Raw genomic sequence first — 26,957 nt, forward strand, 5'->3', positions numbered from 1 at the left:
GGCTTTCCATAGTTGCGATTGATTGGATCAATCGCGATTCTTTGTAAGATGGGGTCCTGGTCGTTTGTTGTGGTTTTACTAGGAATAACCCATTATGACAGGTATCCCTTTAACAGTACAAGTTTAATTTGTCAGGTCATTTGACACTTGTGGCATTATATGTATCTGACTCGAAATAATTACTGAAATAGTTTCCTTCATCATGAAATATGAGGAAAGAGCCAGGTAAAGATAGGAAACATAATGTTAATGCTATTTGACATTTTTGGCTTGCTATAATTCTAACACAGATATATACTATGGCATATGTTAAACTAGACTTAAGAATTGAGGCCATTGACTTCAGATTTCTTTTTACCTTTAGAATTCACAAGGATAAGATATTCTTAAATATTGACTGGCCTTGAGGGGAACATCAAATATATTGCCAGCAAATGAATCATATTGGCCCGAGTCTTTAGACGAAGGCAATATGGGTCATTTAAGGGCAATATATTTGATGTTCCCCGAAAGAAGAGCCAGTCAATATTTTTATTATCCAAATCAGATATCTAGAGCAAAAATCATGATAATGGGGATATTTCTTTTAAAAATAGAGTTCTATTGTGTCATGTTAATATCGGTCTAGGCTCTGCACTTTACCATTATGACGTACTTGCAAGCGCTCGGATTCAGCGTTGTCTTTATTATGACGTATATTGTTGATGGGCGGATCCTTATGAAGCGTATCTCTGTATACGCATCCACAAATGCCCGGATGTGAGACCAGGGAAAATACAAAGGTATATTTTGCGTCGTCTCTGCATGCAAAGTAAATACGCGCAATGAGACCGAGGAAAATACAAACAATATACCTACCCTTCCCGATATTCAGAAAATGTAGGGCAATATGGTTTTGTAAATGACCAGCTCAGATGTCTGATACGGGTGATAATCTTAAATAAAAACTATGTGACATGATGACTACTGAATTATGTATTTAACATATGCTTTGTGCAGGAATCACCTAGTTTCAGTAGGCAATGGCTTGATGACTGAGCCATGAAATATAAAATAAATTATAAGCTGTCATTGATAAAAGAGAAAATTCATTCATGCGATTTGAATTTTAGTATCTATTCGTGTACAACTTTTACTACAGGCTTTAAACACACACTGATGTCAAACTACTGTATGTATCTACTAAAATGTGACACAAGACAAAACATGGCTAACAGTTCTTGCACAGTTTGTTACACAATTTATTCTTTGATAAGAAGATTGAGAAGATATATGAACTGAATTAGAAATATTTACTATTCAACATAATTTCCAAAATATTAATGATAAAAACAAAATCAATATGAAAGTAGATATTACCTCGAGTGAGAATGCTGTTATTCAAATGAGTGATTGGATTTAAAAACTCTTTACTGATAGGCAACAGTTGAGAGGGAAAAACCATGGTTTGTGCATAACAACTCCTCCCGCAACTCTTTGTCTAATCAAAATATTCTGGCATCTCTAGTTTTTTTTTGTGGTGGTTCTGGCCACTAAGAGGCTCTAATTTGCTAACATCACAAATATGGTCAATAAGACCATTTTCTTTTTCACTGGAATTACCATGGATAAGAATTATTTGTTTTTTTTAGTAGTTCAAGTTTTGGTTTACTTTTGATGATACATATTGCTTTCAAAGATAAAGTTTTCCTGAGGCTTTTCAGACATAGTAAAGTATGCAGATAGGACTAAAAGTATTGTATTTCATGAATGTGTGCATGGATAAATGAATAGATAGTTGGATGGATGAATGACTGAACGAACGACTGAATACATAATAGTTGAACGTATGAATGGATGGATGGTTGGATTTGTGGATAGGTGAATAAAAGAATGAATGAATAACTGGATAAATGGATGGATGAATGTATAGTACGCATGAAAAATGAATTACGGGGAAAATGAATTGTTAATTGAACTACCTCAAAAGTCTCCAAGAAAAAAATATCTTTAAATATGAAAGTATATTGCTCATAGAAAGCTTTTGAACCTCTGTAGCCTGAGATACTAAATATTTTTTGGTAAATAATTTTCAATAGAGTAAATAGTACAATAGAGACAGAGTACAATCTCGATTGGGCAAGCCAAGAGCATTGTGAAATAATTCTAGTACATGCCATTGAGGTTTTATGAAACTTATCCCTTGTATATTTATGTTGTAAACTGTAGAGTAATGTAAAACCTAAAGACATTCTCTGATAAAAAACGATAATACATGTACATGAATTAAAATACAGTTTATATTTTTAAGTCATTCCCATAACAACTATTAGCTACATACCACTGCTATATACATCCAAATGAAATCGAACAGCCCTCAAAATAATTCCAGATGTATTTACAATTAAGATATTATTAAAATGAATATGAAAGACTTCAAGAAACTCTGGACCATCTTCTAAAACAACCCAATATGGAAATAGACATTTACAAGTGATATCTCTAATTTTTCAGAGACAATACTAAGAGTATTATCTAGAATCATCTCAAGTTAAAACCCCTGTCAAGTTGGTTTTAGGGGGTTGTGTTAAAAATAACTTCCCAGAGAAAATAGAATACATGAAATTATCTTCTAAAAATATATACAAATGTATGCAATAGGTGTACTTAAAACTGACCTTGTATTTTTTGTGCATTAGCAGCGTTCTTAAAAAAATAAATGGAATTTTGTTTTATATGACATGCATTGTTAAAACATTCTGTGGCAAGATTGATATTTCTATTTCTTTTTATTTTTTTAATTTAGTGAAAAATTATAATTTTTGAAAGTCAAGATGCCAATTTTATTCAACTGTTTAAACCATTATAGTACTAGTTTACAGTAGACTTATCTCCAAGAATCTTAACCCTAATAAGACATGGGGGGGGGGGCTCTGGCTCAGCTCCCCCTTGACATTTTTTTGAGATAAATCCACTGCACAAATTTTTTTGATCACCAGGAAAATAATTATGATATTAAAATTTTTTAGAATAAATTTGATCAGATTCTAATAAAGAGTCTGAACCAATAATTAACATTTAGAGCAAAATTTAGAATTCATGCATAAATTAGCATAATTAATTAGCAAAGAGATTTTTAGCAGAATTCAATCTTATAGTTTTATAGATTATGCCATGGGTAACATGCGTGCCAATTTTTGTCGCGATCGCATTCTATTTAGGGTTAATGATACATAGTTTACCAGTACATCTGTGTAATAATTGTACCAAAGGATAATGCAAACAAAATTACACTCACATATAATGATAATCTCCCTGTTGTCAAATTAAAGATCTTGATAGATAATTCATACCCTTTAATTATCAAAAAGCTCAATTTAAGTTCAAATAACTACAGGCCCTAATTAATCATTTATTGTTATAGTGATCATGATATTAAATTTTATAATTAATGGTTTGTTGCTGAATATTCTTATGCATTTTGAAAACATCTTATGAACAAAAATTCCTGTTCATTGAAAGTTATTTTGAATGTCTTATCATCCTTCCACTGAGATGACGAGTTGGACAGGGATCTGCTAGGCTGGTGGTCGATTATGCTGTCGTACTGAACCATTGCTACGGCGGATGTTCTCAATGGCATCAGGGTCACGGCATTCACATCCCTCACCACAGTTTTCAGGGAAGGTAATGACTTCACCTGTTGGGGCCGTAGAGGGGCAGCAAGCTCCTCCATCCCAAAGGCAGTAGGCTCTGTTGTTCCTCCTCTCGCATTCATTATCACCAATGAAATACTAGGGAGATTAAGAAAAGGCAACGTAAGTTAGTTACCTACAGCAGCATTAAAGTATTTGTAGAATCTCAATTAAGTTTACTGAAAGTTAGATTATCAATTTGTTGATGACACAAAGTCTACCTATGTAAAATATACTTGGGGTGTTATTAATTCTAGAAAATCTCATACACAAGCACAGTATGTCCATTCAAATGAACACAAGTGATAACAGAATGTTTACCAGTAGCAAATGAAGATAATTTTTGAAAAGGAGAGAGGGTGAGGTCAGGCACCAAAATTTTAAGACAAGCCAATGAAAAAGAAAAGGGTCCACTGATCCACCGCATCAGATGGGTGAATTAATTTCTTTACTTCACGTTTATGTGGTCTTTAATTTAAGTAAATTAGATTACAAGATGAATAAACGGGCATCAATATTGACTACATTAATTATCCCACCGCTGCCACCATTAAGATAAAGACCTTTCCCAGTGATATCTATACAGACCAAGTATTAGGTGTATACAGTCCACAAGGAAGGAGGACTATATCAAATCAACTATCAAGGTATACATACTACTTGCATCATTGCACCGCTAGATCAATTATGAAATGAATAACGAGCACATTAATAGGCCTACACAATGTGTATTTATTATTTCAAAATCAAGATTTAGGAGGGGGAAAACACAATAAGCGTACAGCCATCTTACCTCCAAACATTTCTCATGACAAACTGTCAGATCTAGGTTAGGGTACCAAACACCCCCAGCGGTACACAGGATAACGTCATGTCTTCCCAGCAGGCCCCGTTCTCTATAGGTGGCGCCCTCCATGGCTATCTGGTAGGTTCGACCCAAACGACATTTTGCCTTGCACATTGCACCTATGTAAATTTGAGAAGATAATGGGATTAATTTAATGACGAGGAGAAGAGTCCAGTGCAGAAAGAGAAAGACTGAAAAAAAAAACAGAGCATATGCATGTTAGTTTATACATGGTTTGTATGTATTTACAATGTGATTTTTCATTTAACAAGTTCATATCTACTGAAGAAGTGCAAGAATAAACAGGGATGTTTGTATGTTCGTAGTAAATCCTGAACTTGATGACCAAATTAATTTCAAGGGTAGAGCATTCAAGATTTTCTTTAGATTTTACTTCAGGCAAAATATCTGCTGTATCCCCTTGCCAAAGGACTGCAGGGCCAGGCCTGAGTAGTGCTGTGGTACGATTCAAATCCAGACCTTGTGATTCAAGATAACATCATGTATGTATTTGCAAATATTTCATTTTACATGTGATGGATCCCCATCTACTGGAAAGATGCAAAATAAAACGGAAGTTTTGTCTGTGGTAATCCTGAATTTTGACCATTGAATAAATTAAGAAAACACAAAAGAACATCATGCTAGACATAGTCAGAAGAATCATGCATACAATGTATACAATAATTAATAACCAAGTTTAGACTTAGAAAAATAAAGGTAAACAAGAAATTTCTTGACAAGTGGATGAATATGTACCTGCCAGCTGGCCTTGGGGGCATTCTATGATGACATCCGGTGGTGGTACTGGTTCAGGGCAGGAGATTAAGGGATCACATGGTGTAAACTCTTGGTCCCACTCACCGTCTTTCGTGCAGGTAATTGTACTTGGAACCTGTTTTTTCAAGCATTTAAAAAATAATCAATGCATTTAGCTCTCTTCCGCTGCATTTTGCTAACCAAGTACTTATATTAGTACTTGAATGTCTTTGTTAATAAATTACATTAAGAAAGTGTCATAGTGAAAAAAGAAACATTAATAATAACAACAAGTGGAATGCCTCTGGCCGTCTCACCTGCATCACGCAGTTCAATATAGCAGCAGTGCTGACTTTGAATACTACTCTAACTCGCACAAGATGTTCAGTGATACATGGTTACTCTTATGTCCACTTTTTATGAACTAGACCAATAAACTTACAGAGATATGATGGTTATTCAACAGATACACCCAATTCGGCCAAAGTTCATTGACCTTTGACCTTGGTCATGTGACCTGAAACGCGCACAGGATGTTCAGTGATACTTGATTACTCTAATGTCCAAGTTTAACGAACTAGACCAATAAACTTTCAAAGTTATGATGGTAATTCAACAGATACCCCGATTCGGCCAAAGTTCATTGACCCTAAATGACCTTTGACCTTGATCATGTGACCTGAAACTCAAACAGGATGTTCAGTGATACTTGATTACTCTTATGTACAAGTTTCATGAATCAGATCCATAAACTTTCAAAGTTATGATGGTAATTCATCAGATACACCCAATTCGGCCAAAGTTCATTGACCTTTGACCTTGGTCATGTGACCTGAAACGCGCACAGGATGTTCAGTGATACTTGATTACTCTAATGTCCAAGTTTAACGAACTAGACCAATAAACTTTCAAAGTTATGATGGTAATTCAACAGATACCCCCCCCCGATTCGGCCAAAGTTCATTGACCCTAAATGACCTTTGACCTTAATCATGAGACCTGAAACTTGCACAAAATTTTCAGTGATGCTTGATTACTATTATGTCTGAGTTTCATGAATCAGATCCATAAACTTTCAAAGTTATGATGGGAATTCAACAGATATCCCCAATTCGGCCAAAGTTCATTGACCCTAAATGACCTTTGACCTTGGTCATTTGACGTGAAACTCAGGCAGGATGTTCAGTGATACTTGATTAACCTTATGTCCAAGTTTCATGAACTAGGTCCATATATTTTCTAAGTTATGATGACATTTCAAAAACTTAACCTCAGGTTAAGATTTCGATGTTGAATCCTCCAACATGGTCTAAGTTCATTGACCCTAAATGACCTTTGACCTTGGTCATGTGACATGAAACTCTAATAGGATGTTCAGTAATACTTGATTAACCTTATGGCCAAGTTTTATTAACTAGGTCTATATACTTTCTAAGTTATGACGTCATTTCAAAAACTTAACCTCAGGTTAAGATTTGATGTTGACGCCGCCGCCGCAGCCGCCGTCGCCGTCGCCGTCGGAAAAGCGGCGCCTATAGTCTCACTTTGCTTCGCAGGTGAGAAAAAAAAATGATCAATCAATAGACTCTAAATGCAAAGTAAAAGAATTATTAGAGAAAGTATTAGAGAGTCATTTCTATATTTCTATCAGCAATTTTGTTCATTTCTTTAGTTATTGCATTTTTCTGGTCTGGGAAGAGCTGGTCCATAGTCAAAATTCCCTTTATACTGTTTTTATATTACTTTGTCATTCTATGTTGCTGCGTTTGTTAACATAATAATATGCGATATTTATATAGCAGTTAATACCAAACTTATGTAATCATATTGGTTTTACAACTGTTATGAGTGTATTGCAACAGTCTAGATGAAATTATAGTTTGAGGTTTGCATAATAGTAGCTTTAATGATTTTATTTACCGCATTTTGACCCGGGCAGTAGAGTGTACATTGACTCTTATAGTTGAAAGCATTGGTACAATTATACAGATCATGGTAGAGAAGACTAGGAGCTGGACAAGTAACTTGTTCACAACCATATCCTATCCATGTAGCATTCTCACTGCATTGGTATCGAGCCACTCGAGATGGTCTAAGGAGATTGAAAAAATGATTTAAAAAAAGAACCAAACAGGAAGAGACTTTTAGATTTACTTGCTTATTGTTTGTAAGTGAAATTTACACTTCATAATTATGTTCATCACTCCGGATATCACTTGCTTTATAATCATAAGCAATTAAGCATAGTTGAAAATTTTGTTAGCATATCATATATTGCGTAAAATACGTAATTGTATTTCTAGACATCTCAAAACTCCTTAAGACTGAAAGAGTCTGTGTAGCCATCATAATCATTCATCATTGCCATCATCATCATTGCCATCATCATCATTGCCATCATCATCATCGTCATCATCATTATCAAATATCACCATAATTATTGCCACCACCATCACCATCATTGCCATCATCATCATCGTCGTTATCATCATTATCAAATATCATGATAATTATTGCCACCACCATCATCATCATCATCATCAGTATCATCATCATCATTGTCATCATCATCATCATTACCATCATCAGCAAAAACACGACCATTACTCAATAATAATAATCATTATGCCACATTTCTAGCAGCAAACTATCATATATCAAAAGAACTTATATGTGTGCATGTGAAATAAGGAGGACGAGTGGTGAGGTGCATTGATCTAATTTACTTTACAAATACGATTTCCATCTTGGACCAACCTATGACATCATCATCTGACCGTGGACTTACAACAGATGAACTGATGTCACTTGCACTTACCTGCCTTTTTTGTAGGCGGATGTGAACCCAGCCTTGCACCTGAATTTACAGGTACTGCCGACATTATGGCCGTCACTTCGGCAGTCTTGACTCTGCAACATGGCATTGGGTGGGGTAGGAGGAGCATCACACAACACCTGACAAAACGACTGGGCGAGCGAGAATAAACCATCTTCCTCACATCTAAGGGTGTTATCCGTGCCTGTCGTAAAAGACAGCAATATTATAAGAGTGGCAGGGAGAAACTAACTCATGATTGATTTTATAAAGACTATCCAGTCATTTTGTACTTAGAGTCAATTCCATCGGCACTATCATTATCATAAAGACCAACTCCATTATCAACAACACCACCATCGCCGCCGCTATCATCAACATTACCTTATCATGATATATCATACCTATTTTAGTTGTCATTACCATTATAAAAAATATCCTTACCATCGCTATTATCATGATTATAATACCGTCACTATCATTTCCATTATCACTATTATCCTAATCAACATCATCGTCATGATGAACACATCCCCACCAACACCACGACAATTACGATCATCATACCCATCATCACCACCTCCGTCACCATCATCACCACCAACAAAAACGCGATTACCACCGCCAACACAACCACCAAAAAACACGACTGTGGCGGATCATCACTATCACTACCATCATCATCATCACGACTATCATAACGATTGGGCCTACAACCATGATCACCACCACCATCATCAACATAAACACCACTACCATGATTACAACCACCACCATCATCACCATTCATCCTCGCCAACCAAATTCACACCATCACAAGCACCCTTCTCATACTTTAATGTCAATCGAGAGTCTATGACCGAGGCAAGATCATATCGGAATTACCTTGTAATTTTGCTGGTGGTATACATTTGAAGCTGCATTCGCTACCAAACCGAGTCCCAGTCGGACAGGAAGCTATCGCTAGACTCGAGTCGAGTGGAGGCATCCCACAGTCTACAGCCTTACACATTATCGAAGGTCCCTCCCAACTTCCGGCAATATTCTGTAACTTTATTTTGCCAAAGAACAAGACAAAATGTGAAAACGTAGTATATTGCTGCTTATACGATTAAAAGACGTGATATATCAGAAGTAAAACATTAGTCATTACATCACGGGGAAGGGGAAGAAGAAAAAAAAAAGAATACGGAGAAGAGAGATCTATGCCACGTAATTATAATAACCCAAGTGAAAAAGACGTCATCTTTAGTTGTCTTGTAACTCCTACTCATAATGTAATCCTTTTTGGCCCTTTGCCTTTTATACCACATCAATCCCCATGAATTTCATCGGAAAGGACATAAAAGCTATCGGTCTCTTTGTTCATAATAACTGAATGGTTCAAACGTACTAAGATGACACTTTCGCAATCACTACGCCAACGCTTTCTATAACGCAGGGAATGTTTTGTCAAAAGCTCTTCAATATCAATACAGTCTTTGTCAAAAATCAGTGAATCAAACAGCAGTGTCCTCATGGACTCTAGACAAACGACATATTTACAATTTTTCGTCCGGTCCGAATCTCATAGGACGATCTGCTCTCCCTGTCGACCAATTTCTCAGCTGTCCATTAATTGTGATTTGACTTTCATTTTCAAATGAATTCGTGCGTTGTCGAAAGCGACTGCGTAGTGATTTCGAAAGTACGTTACTAATGAACTCAAGAAGATATTAACCGACAAATATAATGAGTTTAAAACAGGAGGAGTATCGATATAATTACTCATTTTCATACAAACGCTTTAAAATATCTCCCATATAATAATGAATGATTTCCTGGTTAGATGTAGTGAAAAAAAATGCTTCGACGGCTACTATTCAAGGCCTATTAGTCACAGGGCGTTGCAAGAAACTTATTTTTTGCAACACCCAATTAGAATGTAAATAAGGAGTTCTGCTTTAATTTTTCATTCTTTTCTATATAATGTATTCATTCATAATTTACCTTTGATAACCTTTGCAGTATGTACAGTATATTCCTTCAGCACGCGGTGTTCTTTTTCTGAAAAGTTATGAATTTCGCGCGTGTTTGTGTTGCAGACGGATTACAGAGCAATGCGATTTGCAATCATGAAGATAATCACTCCTTTTCGGTGACTCAGGCCCCATTTCGGAATGTTACTTTAAAGATACTTCTGTCATCATGGACACTGAAGTTATGTAAACATCAATCAAATTTAATCAAAATTGCTATCAAAATACGATATATTCATCTAGGCTTAACCCCTAATTTTTAAAACAAATTTTCCCATTGAGTGATTTGATTTTCAAAAATATATCAGTATATAATGTTAGCAATATAATCTTACCATAATTGGTTTAGTCGGTCTATATCCCGGCATGCACTGCACCTCACACGTGTCTCCATCCTCAAGACCAGTACAAGTCACATTTGCATTTCGAATACTCGGTTTCTCCGCAACCGGTCTGTTGCACTCATAGTTCATGCACTGCCCCAATTTCGGATTGAAAACTTGGTTTCCACCACACACTGACAATGCAACAGGTTTCAAATAATCATACGACCGAAGTCTGATACCCGAAATGGCAATTTGCGGTGTTGAAAGTCTTATTTTGATAAACTGAGTATATACAAACGGCATGCTCAGGTCATGTTTTATATCAAAGGAAATCTGGTTCGGATCACATGAAACCGGGATGAAGTCGGTTTGTTGAATGCGAGATAGTCCTGTCGGATCGAGAAGTTCTACAGATATCCGGGGATGAGACTCGTCAAAATCGAAAAAGCTGACACCTGCTATGTGGACTACAACAGATGTTGCAATAACCGGCTTCTGAAAACCGAGCTAGATGTTTGGAGTCAAAATGTAGGCAGTTGCGATGTAAATACAACATTCTCGACGGTGTAGGCCCTAATCAAAATTTCAAACAATTTCTGGAATCTGTTATAACCAAAAATTGATCCCTATATAGTCTCTTTAAAAATATATAATAAATAATGTGTTTGCTACAATATTCTTCACAAATCATTCCACTTAATTTTGGGAGACCTACAGTTTTTGCGTCATTACAAAAGAGGAGTTTGTTACAATATATCACTGTACGAGACATTAGCTGTATAAGATTAAAATAGTGTAGCCGAGATCTCAAGTACTACCGTAATAATCTTTATAACAATGATATAATGCCAACAATCTAAGCAAATTTAAGTGTACTATATCTTATATAAAAGACAGATAACTATATAGAAGATAAATCAAAGATTCAGTCGCCTTCTTCGATTGTGTTCCAATTATTCCTTCGTTATGAAGTAATGATCTACATTCATTACCTTCAGCCAATAATCTGTTGAATTTTCGCGCCCTTCCCCACAGGGATACCACGCATCGTCTGCTGTTATCTCTTGGATGCATTCCTAAAAAAAAAAAAGATTTTGCCATTCTATCAAAAAATCATCAAGATTACCTGATAAAGTTTACTGCTGCTATTCCTAATGCTAATGAGGATTAGTTTTGCTACTCGTAGAGGAAGTAGTAGTAGAAAAAAAGAGTAGAAGTCTGAGGAGGTGGAGTAGCATCAATAGTATAAAAGCAGTAGGAGCAACTTTACTAGTATGGTAGTAGAATTAGTAGTAGTAGTAGTGGTGGTGGTAGTAGTAGTATAGTTGAAGTAGTAGTTGTAGTAGAAGTATTATTATTATTAGTAGTAGTATTAGTAGTGTTAGTAGTAGTATAGCATAAGTACTTATGCTACTACTACTACTAATAATAATAATACGTAGTATAAGAAGTAGTAGTAGTAGTAGTAGTAGTATAGTAAAAGTAGTAGTAGTCATAGAGTCATAGAAGTAGAAGTAGTAGCAGTAGTGGTAGTAGTAGTAGTACCAGTAAACATAAAACTAGCAGCAGCCATACCTAGGAAATGTTGTCAGTTTATTTTCACAGACATATTTTGTTCTCAGTCAATGATATGAAAGTATCAAAACAGTTGTCTGTGATAATCACTGACAAAGCACCTCATGAAACGCTCCCAATAGGTGATTCACTCAAATGTATTCATATCTACTGCTGATTCTCATCTCAACGGAAACTGACCCTGTTTCATAAATCTTCTTATCAATGAAAAACCCGATAACTCAAGTTTCTGAAATTGTGTCTCCTGATTGGATGATAGTAAATTCGTAAAAGTAGTTTCACGTTTCTTATCAGTAGTAAGTTTTGTGAAACCTGGTCCTATGTGACGAGTCAACTGTTAATATGCTAACTGATTAATAGAGCAGTACACAAAGGCCCAATCTCGCAAATGACAATGGATCGTACCCCCTAGGGTAAATGAGTGTAATTTTTTTATACACGATTTACCAAAGACTTACGATTATGTAATGTAAAATTGATTATATCTTTTATGTAACATGGTGTTTGAACTAACCCTGCCTTGTCTTGGTTTCCCGATGAGTGGTGTAACAGGGCAATCAGGGCCTGGTAGATCGGGTTAGCGCTGGCACTAGAAGCCCACTGATCAGTGTATCCAGGTGGCGTATAGAAACCACAATCTAGTTCACTGTTCGTCCGCTCAAACTCTTCACACACACCGTCTCCGATAAAACGACGACAACGGCTAGGTTCGCCTATGAATTGGAATTGCCATGAGATTCAATATTGAAACAAAATATATATTATAAAAAAATTCAAAATGAGAAGTGTAGGACCGTAGAGCTTTTCCGCATTTAGAAAAAAAAACTACCTAACTCTATTCATTATTTTGTACTACGGATCAGTTGAGATTATCCCACCGCTGCCACCGTTATTAGACAAATGAAAATAAAACATCGAAATGGGCATGAAATATCACAGGGCAGAAAAGTATTGCTTCCAAAGTCAGTGTATTAAGGTTAATGGCAAGTGTATTCAAGCAGTTGACTTGATAAAGTTATTCTATCGTCTAAAAAACAATCAGAGTTCACAATCTCTTGCAACATTCCTTCATTTTTGTTTCGTTTTAATTTATTTGATTTTGCTTTCCTGTTCATTCTAACGGTTGCGTTTAACTGTGAAGGATGAAAAGTATCGAGCTTATAATTATTCAGTGCCATTTTGCGGACATTTCCATATGCGGTTCTGGAACGACTATCATCAAGCAGTAATTGTGCGGGATTAAGCAACTTCATATTCTTATGATTTGAGCTAAGCATAATGTCGATTACATTTCAATTTAAAATTAGACTATAGGTCGCTGTATGTTGATGGAATTAAATTAAATATTCATATTATCCATTTTTACCTTCACAGATGAAAAATCTTTCCAGATGACAGAGTTTGTCACAACCATCACCATCAATATGATTACCATCATCACACTCTTCGCTCATGTCCGCATATCTGTAAAGGAATACTAATATGTAGTAGTCATTGTCTCAATATTTTTATTTAACTCTATCACATTTCCATACCCCATACCCTTATGCTCCAAGATATTGACCACTCTTTTCTCAAGGAACACACATAGCCTTATGCTGCGCTACACTTCGAGAAAAGGTTCATAGCAATGCACACTGGAAGTACATTTTACAGGTTCAAAAATGCACCTTCAAAGGTGCTTCCAACCCCTTCCCCCCAAAAAAAAATAATGAAATAAAATAAACAAATAAATAAATAAATGAATAAGTAAAGATAAAAATAATTAAAAAAATAAATAGAATGCAATGTCACACCTTATGAAGATGATCCCAATGTGGTATTGATTTGCACCATGTAAAGGGTGTAAGTTCGACCTCTTCTCAAAGGGTATACCTTCCTCCATTTGACATACAGAGGTCGTGTCAATGACACAGCAGGTCCCATCATTACAGTTTTACAAGACCCCGCTAGGGATCGACGACATAACGTCCCGTTCTTGAGGCAAGTTCGATTCAGAACAACCTGCGGAAATCATGGCTGGTAGAGATTGAATCCCGCAATGTTAGTTTTAGGACCCACGATAGTTTATTTTATACAAAAAGAATTGACTTTGTTTTTTCACCTCTCTACCCTTCTATTGCCACAGAATGCATCTCCTCTCTGGTACTTAGCCATTGGTGAAGGAAGGCCGCCTAGCTCTCCTGATATTGCTTTAATGCGGTATGAATACTCAACTTCCTCCTCAATCCATCTGAATAAAGATAAAAGAATGTTTTTTCTTTCACAGAAAGATTTTATGCAAATTGAAATACGAAAACAATTCATTTCATTTTACAGAATTATGATAAAGCGAACATGTTTATATCAGCGCTACAAGTTTACTATATCGAATGATAAAACAAATGATTTTTTCATCAGGAACCCGCACAATGTCACAATTACGGTTCAATATGTTCTTTGAAAAATTTCAAGATAACCGATTTCCGTTTCGTCGAAGATTCACAATATATCGTGAGTAATAACACGATTCACGATGGAGTATGAAAAAGATATTACATATATTTTGATTAGATTATCTATATATGAGATGAATTACTTAGTGTAGAGATTTTATCGTACAGATTAACGATGGGTCTGTATCTCTTAATCAATAACACATACAAATGTTAACAATACTGAAATTGCGTCTCTTGATTGGCTGACAGCAATATTCGTCAAAACGAATTTTGCATTTCTGATACATGACAGTCTTGTTAAACCTGGGGAGCGTTTCATGAAAGGACTTGTCAGACGTTTTATCCGACAAGTCCCATTTTATCCGACAATTGCCATAGTAGCAGTGCTTCTAAGCCAATCAACATCAAGAAAATTTGTCAGTTCTGACAACTTTTTGGACAAAAATGTTGATGAAACACTCCCCTGGTACTAAGTGACGACGAATTGTTATCATAGGGTTATCACCAATTTTACACATTTTCAATTTTATACATTTACTGATAGAAGAAACCAGAAGAAAACCAGTGTTTATATTTTTTATTGATACGTGTATATGGAGATCATTTCATTAATATTTATCTGACAAGTTGTCAGACCTAACATTTTTTCTTTATTTTGATTGGCTGAAAAGCATAGTTACTATGGCAACTGTCCGATTTTTTCGGATAAAGCGTCGGCGCAGTCACTTAATAAAATGTTTCCCTGTAGTTTAATTAGACATGTATTCACAAAATGAATGGAAGTAGTAATGTAGGACAGGGCTATACTGCAGCGCAAATTGCCACATAAAATAGGAGCTGGGTACAACATCAAGTAGACGAACACGAACCTGTCTTCGAACCAAGTGTTATCCACAACATCGTCGACTTCATCGTCGCTTTCGAATGGCGGATCCCTAAGCACGCGATATCGATGTGGCGTGCAGGCTTGGCAGGCGGGTGCTTGCGGTCTCGAGACAACCTGCACGGCGTCGATGATGGTGTAGAGGCCGCTGACGTCGAGTGTGATGCTGACTAGGAGTTTGTCAGTGAAGATTCGGGTGGTGAAAGGGATGTCGCAGTCAACTGATACAGGACCCAGTGATTCTTTGGTGCTGTCTTTTTATAAGAAAATGAAAGAAATATCGAAATTGACATTGTAAAGCAATTACAGTATACTTCTGTGGACATATCCTGGTCTCGAAAAGGAACATCAAAACACATGTTCGGAATCTATTCTTCAACATGAAAAATTTAGAAACATACATAATGGGCATATATATTTAACAAATGGAAAAAAAGTCGAGGTTTTATTAAGAATGTTATTTGATTTTGTTTTAGTTAGGATACAAATACGTATAACAATCATGAATACTGTTCATATCTAGGTATGTGCTTCAAACCTTATTACTATTCAAATGTCACTTTCAAGGACATTATATTATCATAGTTATGGTGTACAATCAATTCAGTATGAAATATTTCCCATTCGAAATAGAAAAAACGACGAAATTGATATGGGTTTTACTATAACAATTTATCTGTTCGATTTATATAATTAAAGAGCGCCTGGATGATAAAAGATTTACTTTTGGAACACTCCAAATTGATAAGCCCATGGAGTTTTATACTACCCATATGGATATTTTACTCACCGTCATACCAAAGGATGACGTCACGGATTACGTCACGTGAGCGATGAATATAACTGACCCAGATGGAGAGTCGAGCGGGAACGACATGGTGTTCGAACTCGAGATTGAGGAGGCAATCGTTACACGTGGCGCTACCCGAAGCGAAGGCCATCCACCCTTGTTGGTTCACACTACATTGCTTGGCATCCGGTGGGCCTATGGCGATAGTTTTTTTTTAGACAGAGGGCAAGGGAGGTCGACCAAATGAAGAAAAAGAGAAAAGAGTGAGAAAAGGAGGGGGAAAATTAAGGTATCGAAAAGGGACCGAGGTGAAATTATATCACTCCGCTTTTTCCAAGTATCTTATATTTTTCTGGAAAAAATAACTCTTTTTGCCACCGCCCCCCGAACCTCCTAAAAATGCGCTAGGTTTCCCTTATTTAAGGGGTTGGTCAAGACTTTAGCGGGACCATTATACCTCCTCATTAAACAGAAAAGAAAAGACTTGGGATCATGTTCCTTGGTTTTTTTTAACTTGTATTTGACAAAGTCGTTAATATCTAGCTTACTTTTTTCTTTATTTTATTTGATATTGTGATTATTATGATTGACATGCTTTGTGATATATATTTGACTTTATTATGTTACGTAACTTAATTTGTATTTTGTGAACTAAATAAATACAATTCAACCAAAGACAAAAGAAAGGAAAACGCGACAGAACAAAACGAGAAAGGTAAACTAAAAAGGGGATTGTTTGAAATGACAGTGGTAAGAAAAGTGAAAAACCAGAAGTATTAAAATGATTAATTACCAGTTACTTGCGCCAACCTTCCCCTTTTTGTAGATGTCGCTCCGGACGCGTACTGAACGAACGCGTTTTCCGGCGTGCACTCGGCGCAACGGGACTCATTTTCGTCATGATTTCCGCTCAAAGGCGGCAACCAGGCAATCGTCACCCCACCCTCCGGGCTCTCCTCCATGATCCGAGGAGGGAGGGAGATGGTGCCAGGGGTGGGGGAGGGGTCCCAGGAGGGGTACATGAGGTCGATGTAACAGTGCATGCGGGCAGCCTGATGAGGGGTGAAGTGGCTCGTGCACGAGGAATCTGGAAAAGAGTGCAGAAAAATATAACGATTAATACAATGAATATAATGGAATTATGGTAACATGTAATACTTTAGTCGATAATTGTATAAAGTTCTTATGATTCTGTTAAACAAATTACCAGGGAAAATATTTTAATTATATTAGTGGTGTTTTCATCTACTTTGTGTGATATTTAATTTTATTTCGATATTAATTTGAAAACAGTATACCTGCGGACTTTACTGGCATCTCGTCTATAATGAGCCGGGATTCTCAGTTTTCCCACTTTAATTGCACTTGTGTTCTCTCTTTTATTTAACATGTACAATTTATAAAAACAGATATATGCAATATCGGACACATCATCTAAAAGACCAAGGAAATAATTTTTATCCAAAATGATAGAATAAATTTCTCTGCAGCAAATGAAAAACAATCCCCTCCGCATCGTTTCACTGTATTTTTTCCCCAATACATAATAAAAATGAAATTCATTGAAAGTTTTATCCATATGTTTAAACCTGAATAGCTCATGAAGTTCCTGAAAGGCGTGTCAATAAACATCCTCCATTGTTCTTCGCCTCCGCACATCGTCCCGTCTCGGCTTTCTGCCGGCGTAGGATCTCGACAATGATGATTAGTTGGCGTCGGATTGGTATCTTCGACGAGATCGCCGCTCTCCAACGATGCGTCGTGCTCGTAACACTCGTCGGTACAGCTCATCTCCGAGACGCCATGGTGGACGTGGAGCAAGCCGAGAGCGTGACCCATCTCGTGAATGAGCGAGTTGTTGGTGAGACGGGCACCGCCCTGAATAACTACCCCTCCTTAGTAAGATAAGATGAGAGATGGATATATCTTTGAGAATTCGTGATAGGGAATAATTCATTATTTTGATAGACCAGTGGTAGCATCCATTGCTTCGTAGAAGTTTGATCATTGCCACATAATACGTAACAGAGTTAAACATTGTCACTTCTTCAATAATTTACACTTTTCTTATGAAAATTCCAAAGATAATGTATGCCTACCAAACCAAATTGATATTACTGAGACCGTCTGCCTTTAACAATGCTAATGCGTCTACTTTTTACATTATACAAGATAAGTATCTCTATAACATGGATCGTTTAATAAAGGATTTACGATAACCTCGCAACTATGGTAACTACAATGGTAGTAGTTCTCAGCAGCTGATCACAATCAAGGTTTTCATGGTAGATGACATTCCGGCAAAGATTCTAAGATCGTTAATCTTTACGAAATGTTTCTAAGTTCCATAATATATAAAGGAAACCGAAAAACAGAGTTCCTAATTTATGACTGCTATCAAGACAAGTGATTCCTAAAGCAAATTGACATGCTTTCTACTGTCCTCACCTTGAACCGAATGAGAGGTGACCTCCCATGGCATCGTCGCAAAGCCTTCGATATCGACGTCCACAAAGTCGACAAAGAAGACGTTGAGCGCGTCAGAGTTAGTGAGATTGACAGCCGCTTTGAGCTCTTCCGCGGAAATATAGGACCTGAGACACGATAGCAAAGGATTTAAGGAAACAAAGTGTGGATTAAAAGCTGAAAGTTTTTATTGGTAAAATTGCTAGGGTAGTGTTCTTCAAGTCGTGTTTGACTTTTCGAGTTGTGCCTTAATCAGAACCCTTGAACTCTTTATAAATACATGTAAATCATTGATACAAATAGGCCTACTTTGATATGTTGTGTCATTGCAATCGATCAATGAAGAACCCGATCAAATTACTGAAAAAATGATAAAATTTAACAGAACCGTGAACAATAACGGATTATAGACGTCAGTAAATTGATAAATTCATAAATACAAACATATCGGTGGACTTTTAACTTCGTCTATCTTAACAGAGTTAGCTCTTTTTAAAACACGAAGTTACCGTATGGAGAGTGTTTTAACAACATGCCATCTGACAAGTTGTCAGATCTGACAACTTTCCTTGATTCTGATTGGCGGAGAAACCGAGATATCTGGGACTTATTATCGGATAAAACATCCCAAATTCCTTTCAATGGTGGGTTTATGAGAATTCTAATGAATTGCCCGACATTTCACCATTACCTGTAGAGCGATGATGGATCAGCACAAGACGTAGGAAAGGTAGTGTTTGTAGGTATACAGCAATCGCCATCATCCCAATCATGATATGCCTTGTTGCATTCAGGCTGACAAACGCCATCACCTTTAAGGTCATCAGGACAATCTGTTCTCACTTCATCACAATCCCCGCCGTCATACCTGAAAATAACATTGTTACTTTGCAAAAACAACATTCAGTAATCTATTAAGACAATCGGTCTTGAAAGGTCCGTGGACATATTGGCATAGGAAACGAGTCAATAGGTAAAACTGACTGTACAGACTCTACAGTGTATTGTCGTATATTGTAATTTACCATCTCTAAGTTTTTCGGGGGCCTCCACTTCCTCAGGGATAAAGCCAATAATGATTTTGGACTTTTGGACTTTTGGACTTTCGGTGTAGAAAAACCATTTGGTATGAGCTTATACACACTAGTGTTACAATGACGCCCATTCAAGATTATCAGAGTATTCTGCCCTAATTTCTTTCACAATTCCCCGTCATACCTGGAAGTAACATTATTATTTGGCAAAGAATTGTGTCTCGATTTAACGACATTTAGTAGCCGAAGAATTGGACGGTGTTTAGAAACAGTACGGCAGATGCTTATCTAATACTCCAGTATCTACTCTGACGTCCCTTTAAGATCATTAGGAGATTGTGTTTTCACTTCGTCAAAGTGCTTCCAGTCATTAGTAGGTTACAGAACTTCATTCCGTCAGTCTGGATATGGATACCAATTGATTCTGATTATTGATGTTGATTTGAGACCCCAGTGTTTACCATTTTGATCATTTTATGATTATCAAAGTAATCTGCAATCAATATTAGTCACAGTCTCCAAAAGTGATATAACTGAGAGTGAAATTGTCACTGAAAAACTTATGATTGTCGGTATAATGTTTGAAATATGCACTTGTTTGATTTCGAGCTTTCTTAGATTTTGCTCTTGGTCACGGTTAGTTTCCTTGTATGGCACCAAAGTCAATGACTTTCATTAACCAAGATGTTTTGCAGGGTTAAAGGGGGATTTAATCGTTTGTTTAAGTCTCCTGCACTTTCTTGACCTTTCCTTCCCATTGAGGTAATTATCGTCTGAAAGACATCGCTCAGCAATGTATTTATACTTTGTAATAAAGGATAGGCGTGTGTACTAGATTTTAATCACAATTTGATTTTCGTTATTTTTAGTATTTATAAATCTAAGAGCGTCAAAAGCACAGACGCAATCATGTATTTACCCTGTTATCTCATATTTGCATTCCAAGTCACATCTTCTGTTACCGATCTGATGGTCGCATCCTGCTATAACAAACCGTCGTCTTAGCGACGAATTTCTCACCACCGTAACCCCGACGTCATGCCACGTAATGTTATACCCGCCATATGCCTCCGACAAAAACCGATGTTGCATCCGAAGATCAGCCGAACTGACTGTCGGATTGGAACCATCGTCTTCTGCTAACACAATCGGACGGAATCGGAGGACAACCGGACTTCGAAGGTGTGGGTTGTTAATGTAGCTCCGAGCCACTTCAGGGTTATCACAAACAGTTAGTCCACACTTCGGAGTATCCACATGAGGGTAAGATGGGTGTCTCTGTGCATCAAAAACCACTTTCTCTGGCTCCCTCATCTCGCTTGGACTCCAGTTGACAAGTTCAGAATCAAAGTCTTCAGAGATGACGAACTCTGGTCCCGACACTCTTCCGGGCGCCGATGCAGATGCTTTGATTGTTGCGTGCGATAGTACTTCATCCGAAATCCGAAGATTTCCGATCGCGCCCCGAAACGGTGCCCAGTGCACTCGGCTTCCCCCGAGGCTGAACTCTTTGCATCTTTGGGACACCATGCTAAACACGTCACCCCTCTGTCCAATTGCAGCTCCAACCATAGCACCGTCCAGGTATAGCCTCATCATCCAGCCGTCGTAAGAAACGGCGACGTGCAACCACGTGTTAGGCTGATATGGTCGATGTGATCTGACGGTTGTGTTTTCGATTGAACGGTCAGTCTGAAGGCTAAATTTGAACTCGGCACCTCCCATGCTCCATGGTGAAGGGACATCAATGTATACAGACCATCCCCAGACGATATTGGATGCTTTGCATTTATCCGAAAGTTCTAAGGATATGAACAGAACAAAAAAGAATAAAGATTAATTAAAAACGAATTATTTTCATCAACAAGGAGAACTTTTCAGAGATTTTCTCTTTTTTTTAAAATGGAAATGCCGGTACTAAAGCCCCTTCATAATTATTGATCCCCGATCAGTTTTCAGCCGCCTGCAATAGTTCTTTCGTGGCGTTGCACGATCGATCGCTTGGTGTCTTGCGAGCACTCGCAGTCGTTGAAGGTGATCGTACGAACCCGAAGTAGTCGTGACTGGTCGAATCGAATGCGATCTATTCACTCGCATCAGATCGTACCGGGCAATTTATTGTCGTACGAGTGTTATACTAAGTTTCCACTTCCACGATTTAAACGGTAGTCTAAATCGTGGCGTAATCGTAAGGATCGTATCAGATCGCATCAGTTCGTATCAGTCACTTTTGTCAATCGCATTGCTCGTATATCTTGGACGGTTATGCTCGCGATCAGTTACGAAAGGCCAATCGTGGTGTTCGTAAAGGGGCTTTTGACAATTGCTCGTGCGATCGCTTGCGATCACTTGGTAACTAAATATATGTTGCACAGAATCGCAACGGTCGAAAGCAGTCGCACCACATATTGTGAAAGGGGCTTTAAAGGTCAAGTCCACCTCAGAAAAATGTTGACCTGAATCAATAGAGAAAAATCAGACAAGCACAATGCTGAAAATTTCATCAAAATCGGATGTAAAATAAGAAAGTTATGACATTTCAAAGTTTCGCTTATTTTTAACAAAATAGTTATATGAACGAGCCAGTTCTCTCCAAATGAGAGAGTCGATGATGTCACTCACTTACTATTTCTTTTGTTTTTCATTGTTTGAATTATACAATATTTCAATTTTTACGAATTTGACGATTAGGACCTCCTTGCCTGAAGCACAAAATGTTAAAATAATGGAATTCCACTTGTTCAGGGAGGAATGAAACCTTATTTAACATGATAATGACGAGAAAATAAAAATATTTCACATTTCATATAATAAAATACGAAAGAAATAGTGAGTGAGTGATGTCATCAGTTCCTCATTTGCATACCGACCGAGATGTGCATATAACTCTTTAGTGAAATGAAGCGAAACTTTAAAATGCCATAACTTTCTTATTTTACATCCGATTTTGATGAAATTTTCAGCGTTTTGCTTGTTGATTTTTTTTCTTTTTATTCAAATCAAGTTTTTGTTTGGATGGACTTGTCCTTTAAGGATGCACGACTTTTGGAAACGAGTTAATTTCATGACTTGATGCGAGAGTTAGCACTGCTAATTACTCGGTTTTTTTAATGACACTTACACTAGTGACCTTTTGGCCCGTATTCTGATGTCGGGTTTAACTTAGACCATGGTATAACTCTGTGCTAACATTATGGGAAGCCAAAATTTCAAAATGTTGTTTACAGTGAATGCTTCTCATGTTAACTGTGCTCTTCACCAATTATTTAATGGTGAAGACAATTGTCATACTTATCCTTTCCAGGCAGTTAATAATGTCTTGGGAGTCAATTGAGCTAATACATTGAACCTCTACTGTTAGAGATTTATGTAACAACTGCATGGCTTTCCATGGTTTAACCACAACTTAAAATTTAGTTTAAATTAAACCCGACTTCAGAATAAGGGCCATAGAGTCCAGTCTTGCGACTGGGTGCGACTATGAGATGAGCTCACATCACAAGCACGTACACTGACTCGCACCGGTTTCAATCAATCTCATGAGCGATTGCATTGCCTCAAGTCGACTCTCACGACTATGTAATTGGTCGTGCGGAGATTGGTGTGAAACCACCCTTGCAACACTCACATGTAAATACATGCTCGAATCCAGGGGACGGTAGGTGTGGGCATACCTCGTAAATTGCATTTTTAGAGAGAGAGAATTAACAGAGAAGAACCCAAAATGCTATACAGTGTAGAATTCCTCCCCTACCATATTCACATTGCATTCTTAATAAAATCGTAGTTGTACGCCAAGAAACTAATGATCTTTGAATATAACTTCCTTTAAAGCGGGATTGTGAATCGCTGCATGCGTCATTTAATAAATTCATTTTAGCATAACGACATGTTCTCTCATTTATTTTGTAAATTATAATATCTAACATGAATTACCACAAACCTATCAATTCCGAACCTCATTATAGAGGTGTTTATCATGGACCCGTCCCTCCTGTTTGTAGTTTGAATTGGTCTATGAATTTGGTCTGTAAAGTTTCTATAAGTTTTATTAAATTTATAAATCGTATACGGTGTCTAAATCGATGTAGTCATAAATGAAAGATATTTTTCCTCTATTCATTTCATTTTCCCATTTACTCCCATCGTGTTAATGCAGGGGTGAATAAGGGCGCAACTCTCCTGTCTGTAGAACCAAAAGTTTGTCAACCTCCTTCAGCCTGTTGCATAAATTTTTTTACCTGAGAAAACTCAGGTATGTTTTACCTGAGTTTTTGCCCTGTGTTAAAGTCAATGGCAGAAATCAGACTAACCTTAGTTTTCAGTTTTTACCGGAGTTTTCTCAGGTAAGAAGCTTTATGCACATAATTAAACGCATATAATTTCTTGTCCAATCACTACGTTCCTGATACATTGGAATTTTCGCGCCAAATTCAGCAAGATATTTTTCTCCTTTCCCAAGCTAGCGTCTAAATGACGTCAGGACATAGGGCCTAATTTTTGTAAGAGCCCCCTTTTCCTAACTTTAAAAGTCTCATGAGGGTTCAAGATCTATTGGAATAAAAAATATTTATTCTAGGTGATATGATTAATTTCTTTCCATCTTCGTCATTGAGCCTAAAACAAAACACAATATTCATGTAACCGACCTCTAACCTTCAAATGACCATACCAATATATTTCATGGGATGACTGTCCGATTGTAATTGCTTGATTGATTTATTGGTTATCATCATTTGATTAAGTAATCTCTATCTCGAATATTCAATGATAGTGTTTATTGTTAGGTGATTAGTTCTATTTTGGTGGGGAAAAATCATCAAGCCTTGTAAGGACCTTAAAGCTTTTGATACGACCAATTTGAGGATTCATATATTTTACTCAAGTGTGACGAATGTGTTGAGAGAGAAAAGGGTTGAATTGTTGCTGAACTGATTAAAACTTAAACCACAATCTTTGTCGCACTTTGAGCATGAGCTAACTAGACTGTTAAATCTGTTAAAGAAAAAGTCATGCGTGATTAATGGGCTTCGAAGGATATTACGTTTAAGATTTAATGATTATTTGGATGAAATAACACAATATTAAGGAATTGTTAGAGTGTGTAGAGAGAAGCGTAATGAATGACAAAATTAGGGCAGAACATATAGCGCACGGAGGAGGGGGTAATTGTCGCCAGAGAGTGGACCCTTTTCATGTTTTAGAGTGAAAATCTTATTTGTTAAAACAAAATATCTATTAAAAAATAATCCTACATGATATACTGTTTGATTTCATTTATTTTTGTTTCTTCTTCCCTTTTATCTTTATTTTTGCTTTCATTATCAGTGATTTTATTTTTTTAGGGGAGGGGTGTTGTGCATGGTTAAGACCAGAGGCCTGTAACTCAAAGATTATGATCGTAGAACATTTTTCTACGATTGACTCAATTGGCTACAATGTACAATCAATAGTAAAAATCAAGTGTTACGGGACCCAGGGGATAATTGTAATCTGTCAGTCCGGGCCCCGTCTTACAAAGACTTACGATTGATCCAATTATTGACTACAACCATGGAAAGCCAGCAACGTCAATATCTGAAATACATGCTTGTTTAATATATATTTTCTAGGTATGATGTATATTTATATTTTCTTGAAAATTCAGTGTGCTTCTCTTTATTTACTAAGATGAAAAAACAAACCTTTTTTACGCTTATGGGGGCCTCATGCTCTTAAAACGTCGTAGTACGTCAGTGTCTGTTGGATTCAACCAACAATAATAATAATAATAATAATGAAACATTAAATTTTAATGAGTGAAACAAAAAAGGAGAATTTTCCCATTACTGTTACAAGCCTATGCAATGTAGGTCTATCTATTAATTGTTTTTGGTCAACGAAAGTATAACTCTCTTATAAAGGATTATACACGTATATACAAAATATATAAAAGAACAAATTGTAGAACTTTTTTTATTTTATTTTTTTTACAAATGTTTAATATTTCCCACCTCATTTCACCGCCAGTTCCCATAAAGTTCAATCGCTGGTTCGCAGTGAAGCTTAATGAGCCTTGTAATTTATCATTCAGCTATATCATATTTATAAATTGCTTACCGAAGAAGAAAAAAATGGCAAAGCCAAACAGCACCCCCCCCCTCAACAACATGAAGGTGACTTTCTCGCTTCTGTTGTTGATAGAAAAGTGCAGATGATGCCGAGATCCTTAAATATCTACGTAGTCACGAGATGAACCAGTCACTTTACTACGCATTGTAAATTGTTTATAGAAATCAACTGAGATGACATATTTTGTGTGACAGAAAAGGCTTCTTTATTCATTCTTTTTACATCTTTTTATTGTTTTTGCTGTAATTGGTCTTCCTCATCTTCTTGCTCTCTTATTGTTGTTCATCCTTTTTTCACCCTCTTATGCACTTCATCTTCATTCACTGGTTATCTAGGGTGTCTCGTGAAAAAAAGCAAGCACTGAATAAAGTGCCAGCTCCGACAGTTACCATAGTAATTGTCATACAATTTTAAGTCAATAAAAACTAAGGATTTCGCTGAAAATTGTCGGAGCTGACCATTTAGTCAATGCAGACAACATTCAGGAAACGCCCACCTGTTATGTCATACCAGAAAAACGAACCTAGACCGATAGACCAATGGCATATCATCGATCGAATGGGGTCCGTATCGTTGGTGTGACGGGAGGCATTAACCTCAGAGGTCTCTCGTGAAGGTTCAAGATCTATATCCTCTTGAGACCTCAAGGTCAACGCACTTTCTCATTCTCTATGTTCCTGTCATTAGTAATGATGTCACCAGTCTTGAAACAGAGCATGCATGAGCCACAGCTTTGTTTACCATTCTATTTTATTTATTTCATGATCATGATGCATACAGACAAGTGAGACGAATACCAAATGCTCAAATCTGCCAGGTCGCTATACGCGTAGGCATGAAAAAAATGTTAAATGTTTGTTGTCGTTACAATCGAGGACGCATCATGTATGTTATTGCTAGGTAAAAAAGGATATAGTTCTAGTAAATGATTTTCTTGATGGGAAAGTAATAATTGCGGATTTTTATTTATTTGCGTGCACACAACGCGTACGAAGTATATATATTGTTTTTGAAATATCATATGACTATGGTTTTTCACCTATCATACTCTGGTATGCGACTTGAAGAGGGGAGGGGAAGGGGAAGCCCTTCGATTTACCCCATCCAGGGAAGCGTTTCATGAAAGAACTTGTCGGACGTATTCCCATTTTATCCGACAGTTACCATAGTAACAGTGCTTCTCATCAAGTCACAATTAAGAAAAGTTGTCAGGTACTATGA

At 36.9% G+C, this 26,957-nt stretch overlaps 1 protein-coding gene across 1 annotated transcript in view; it reads right to left on the reverse strand.

Annotated features, from left to right (window-relative positions):
* Nucleotides 1–937: 937 nt before the first annotated feature.
* LOC121428963 (pappalysin-1-like) overlaps nucleotides 938–26,957 on the reverse strand; it is a 29,757-nt gene continuing 3,737 nt past the window's right edge. Inside the window, exons 2-18 of the mRNA XM_041625859.1 lie at nucleotides 20,545–21,427; nucleotides 19,283–19,459; nucleotides 18,574–18,719; nucleotides 17,715–18,020; nucleotides 16,919–17,212; nucleotides 16,126–16,320; nucleotides 15,322–15,589; nucleotides 14,119–14,247; nucleotides 13,381–13,478; nucleotides 12,525–12,727; nucleotides 10,449–10,946; nucleotides 8,981–9,146; nucleotides 8,099–8,300; nucleotides 7,201–7,372; nucleotides 5,281–5,416; nucleotides 4,468–4,640; nucleotides 938–3,773 (exon numbers count right to left, since the gene is read on the reverse strand). Of these exons, the coding sequence (XP_041481793.1) occupies nucleotides 3,558–3,773; nucleotides 4,468–4,640; nucleotides 5,281–5,416; nucleotides 7,201–7,372; nucleotides 8,099–8,300; nucleotides 8,981–9,146; nucleotides 10,449–10,946; nucleotides 12,525–12,727; nucleotides 13,381–13,478; nucleotides 14,119–14,247; nucleotides 15,322–15,589; nucleotides 16,126–16,320; nucleotides 16,919–17,212; nucleotides 17,715–18,020; nucleotides 18,574–18,719; nucleotides 19,283–19,459; nucleotides 20,545–21,427 (4,262 nt within the window). The 3' untranslated portion in view covers nucleotides 938–3,557. The remainder of the gene's footprint in view (nucleotides 3,774–4,467; nucleotides 4,641–5,280; nucleotides 5,417–7,200; nucleotides 7,373–8,098; nucleotides 8,301–8,980; nucleotides 9,147–10,448; nucleotides 10,947–12,524; nucleotides 12,728–13,380; nucleotides 13,479–14,118; nucleotides 14,248–15,321; nucleotides 15,590–16,125; nucleotides 16,321–16,918; nucleotides 17,213–17,714; nucleotides 18,021–18,573; nucleotides 18,720–19,282; nucleotides 19,460–20,544; nucleotides 21,428–26,957) is intronic.

The sequence above is a fragment of the Lytechinus variegatus genome, chromosome 15 (assembly GCF_018143015.1).
Source record: "Lytechinus variegatus isolate NC3 chromosome 15, Lvar_3.0, whole genome shotgun sequence".
Lineage (NCBI taxonomy): Eukaryota > Metazoa > Echinodermata > Echinoidea > Temnopleuroida > Toxopneustidae > Lytechinus > Lytechinus variegatus.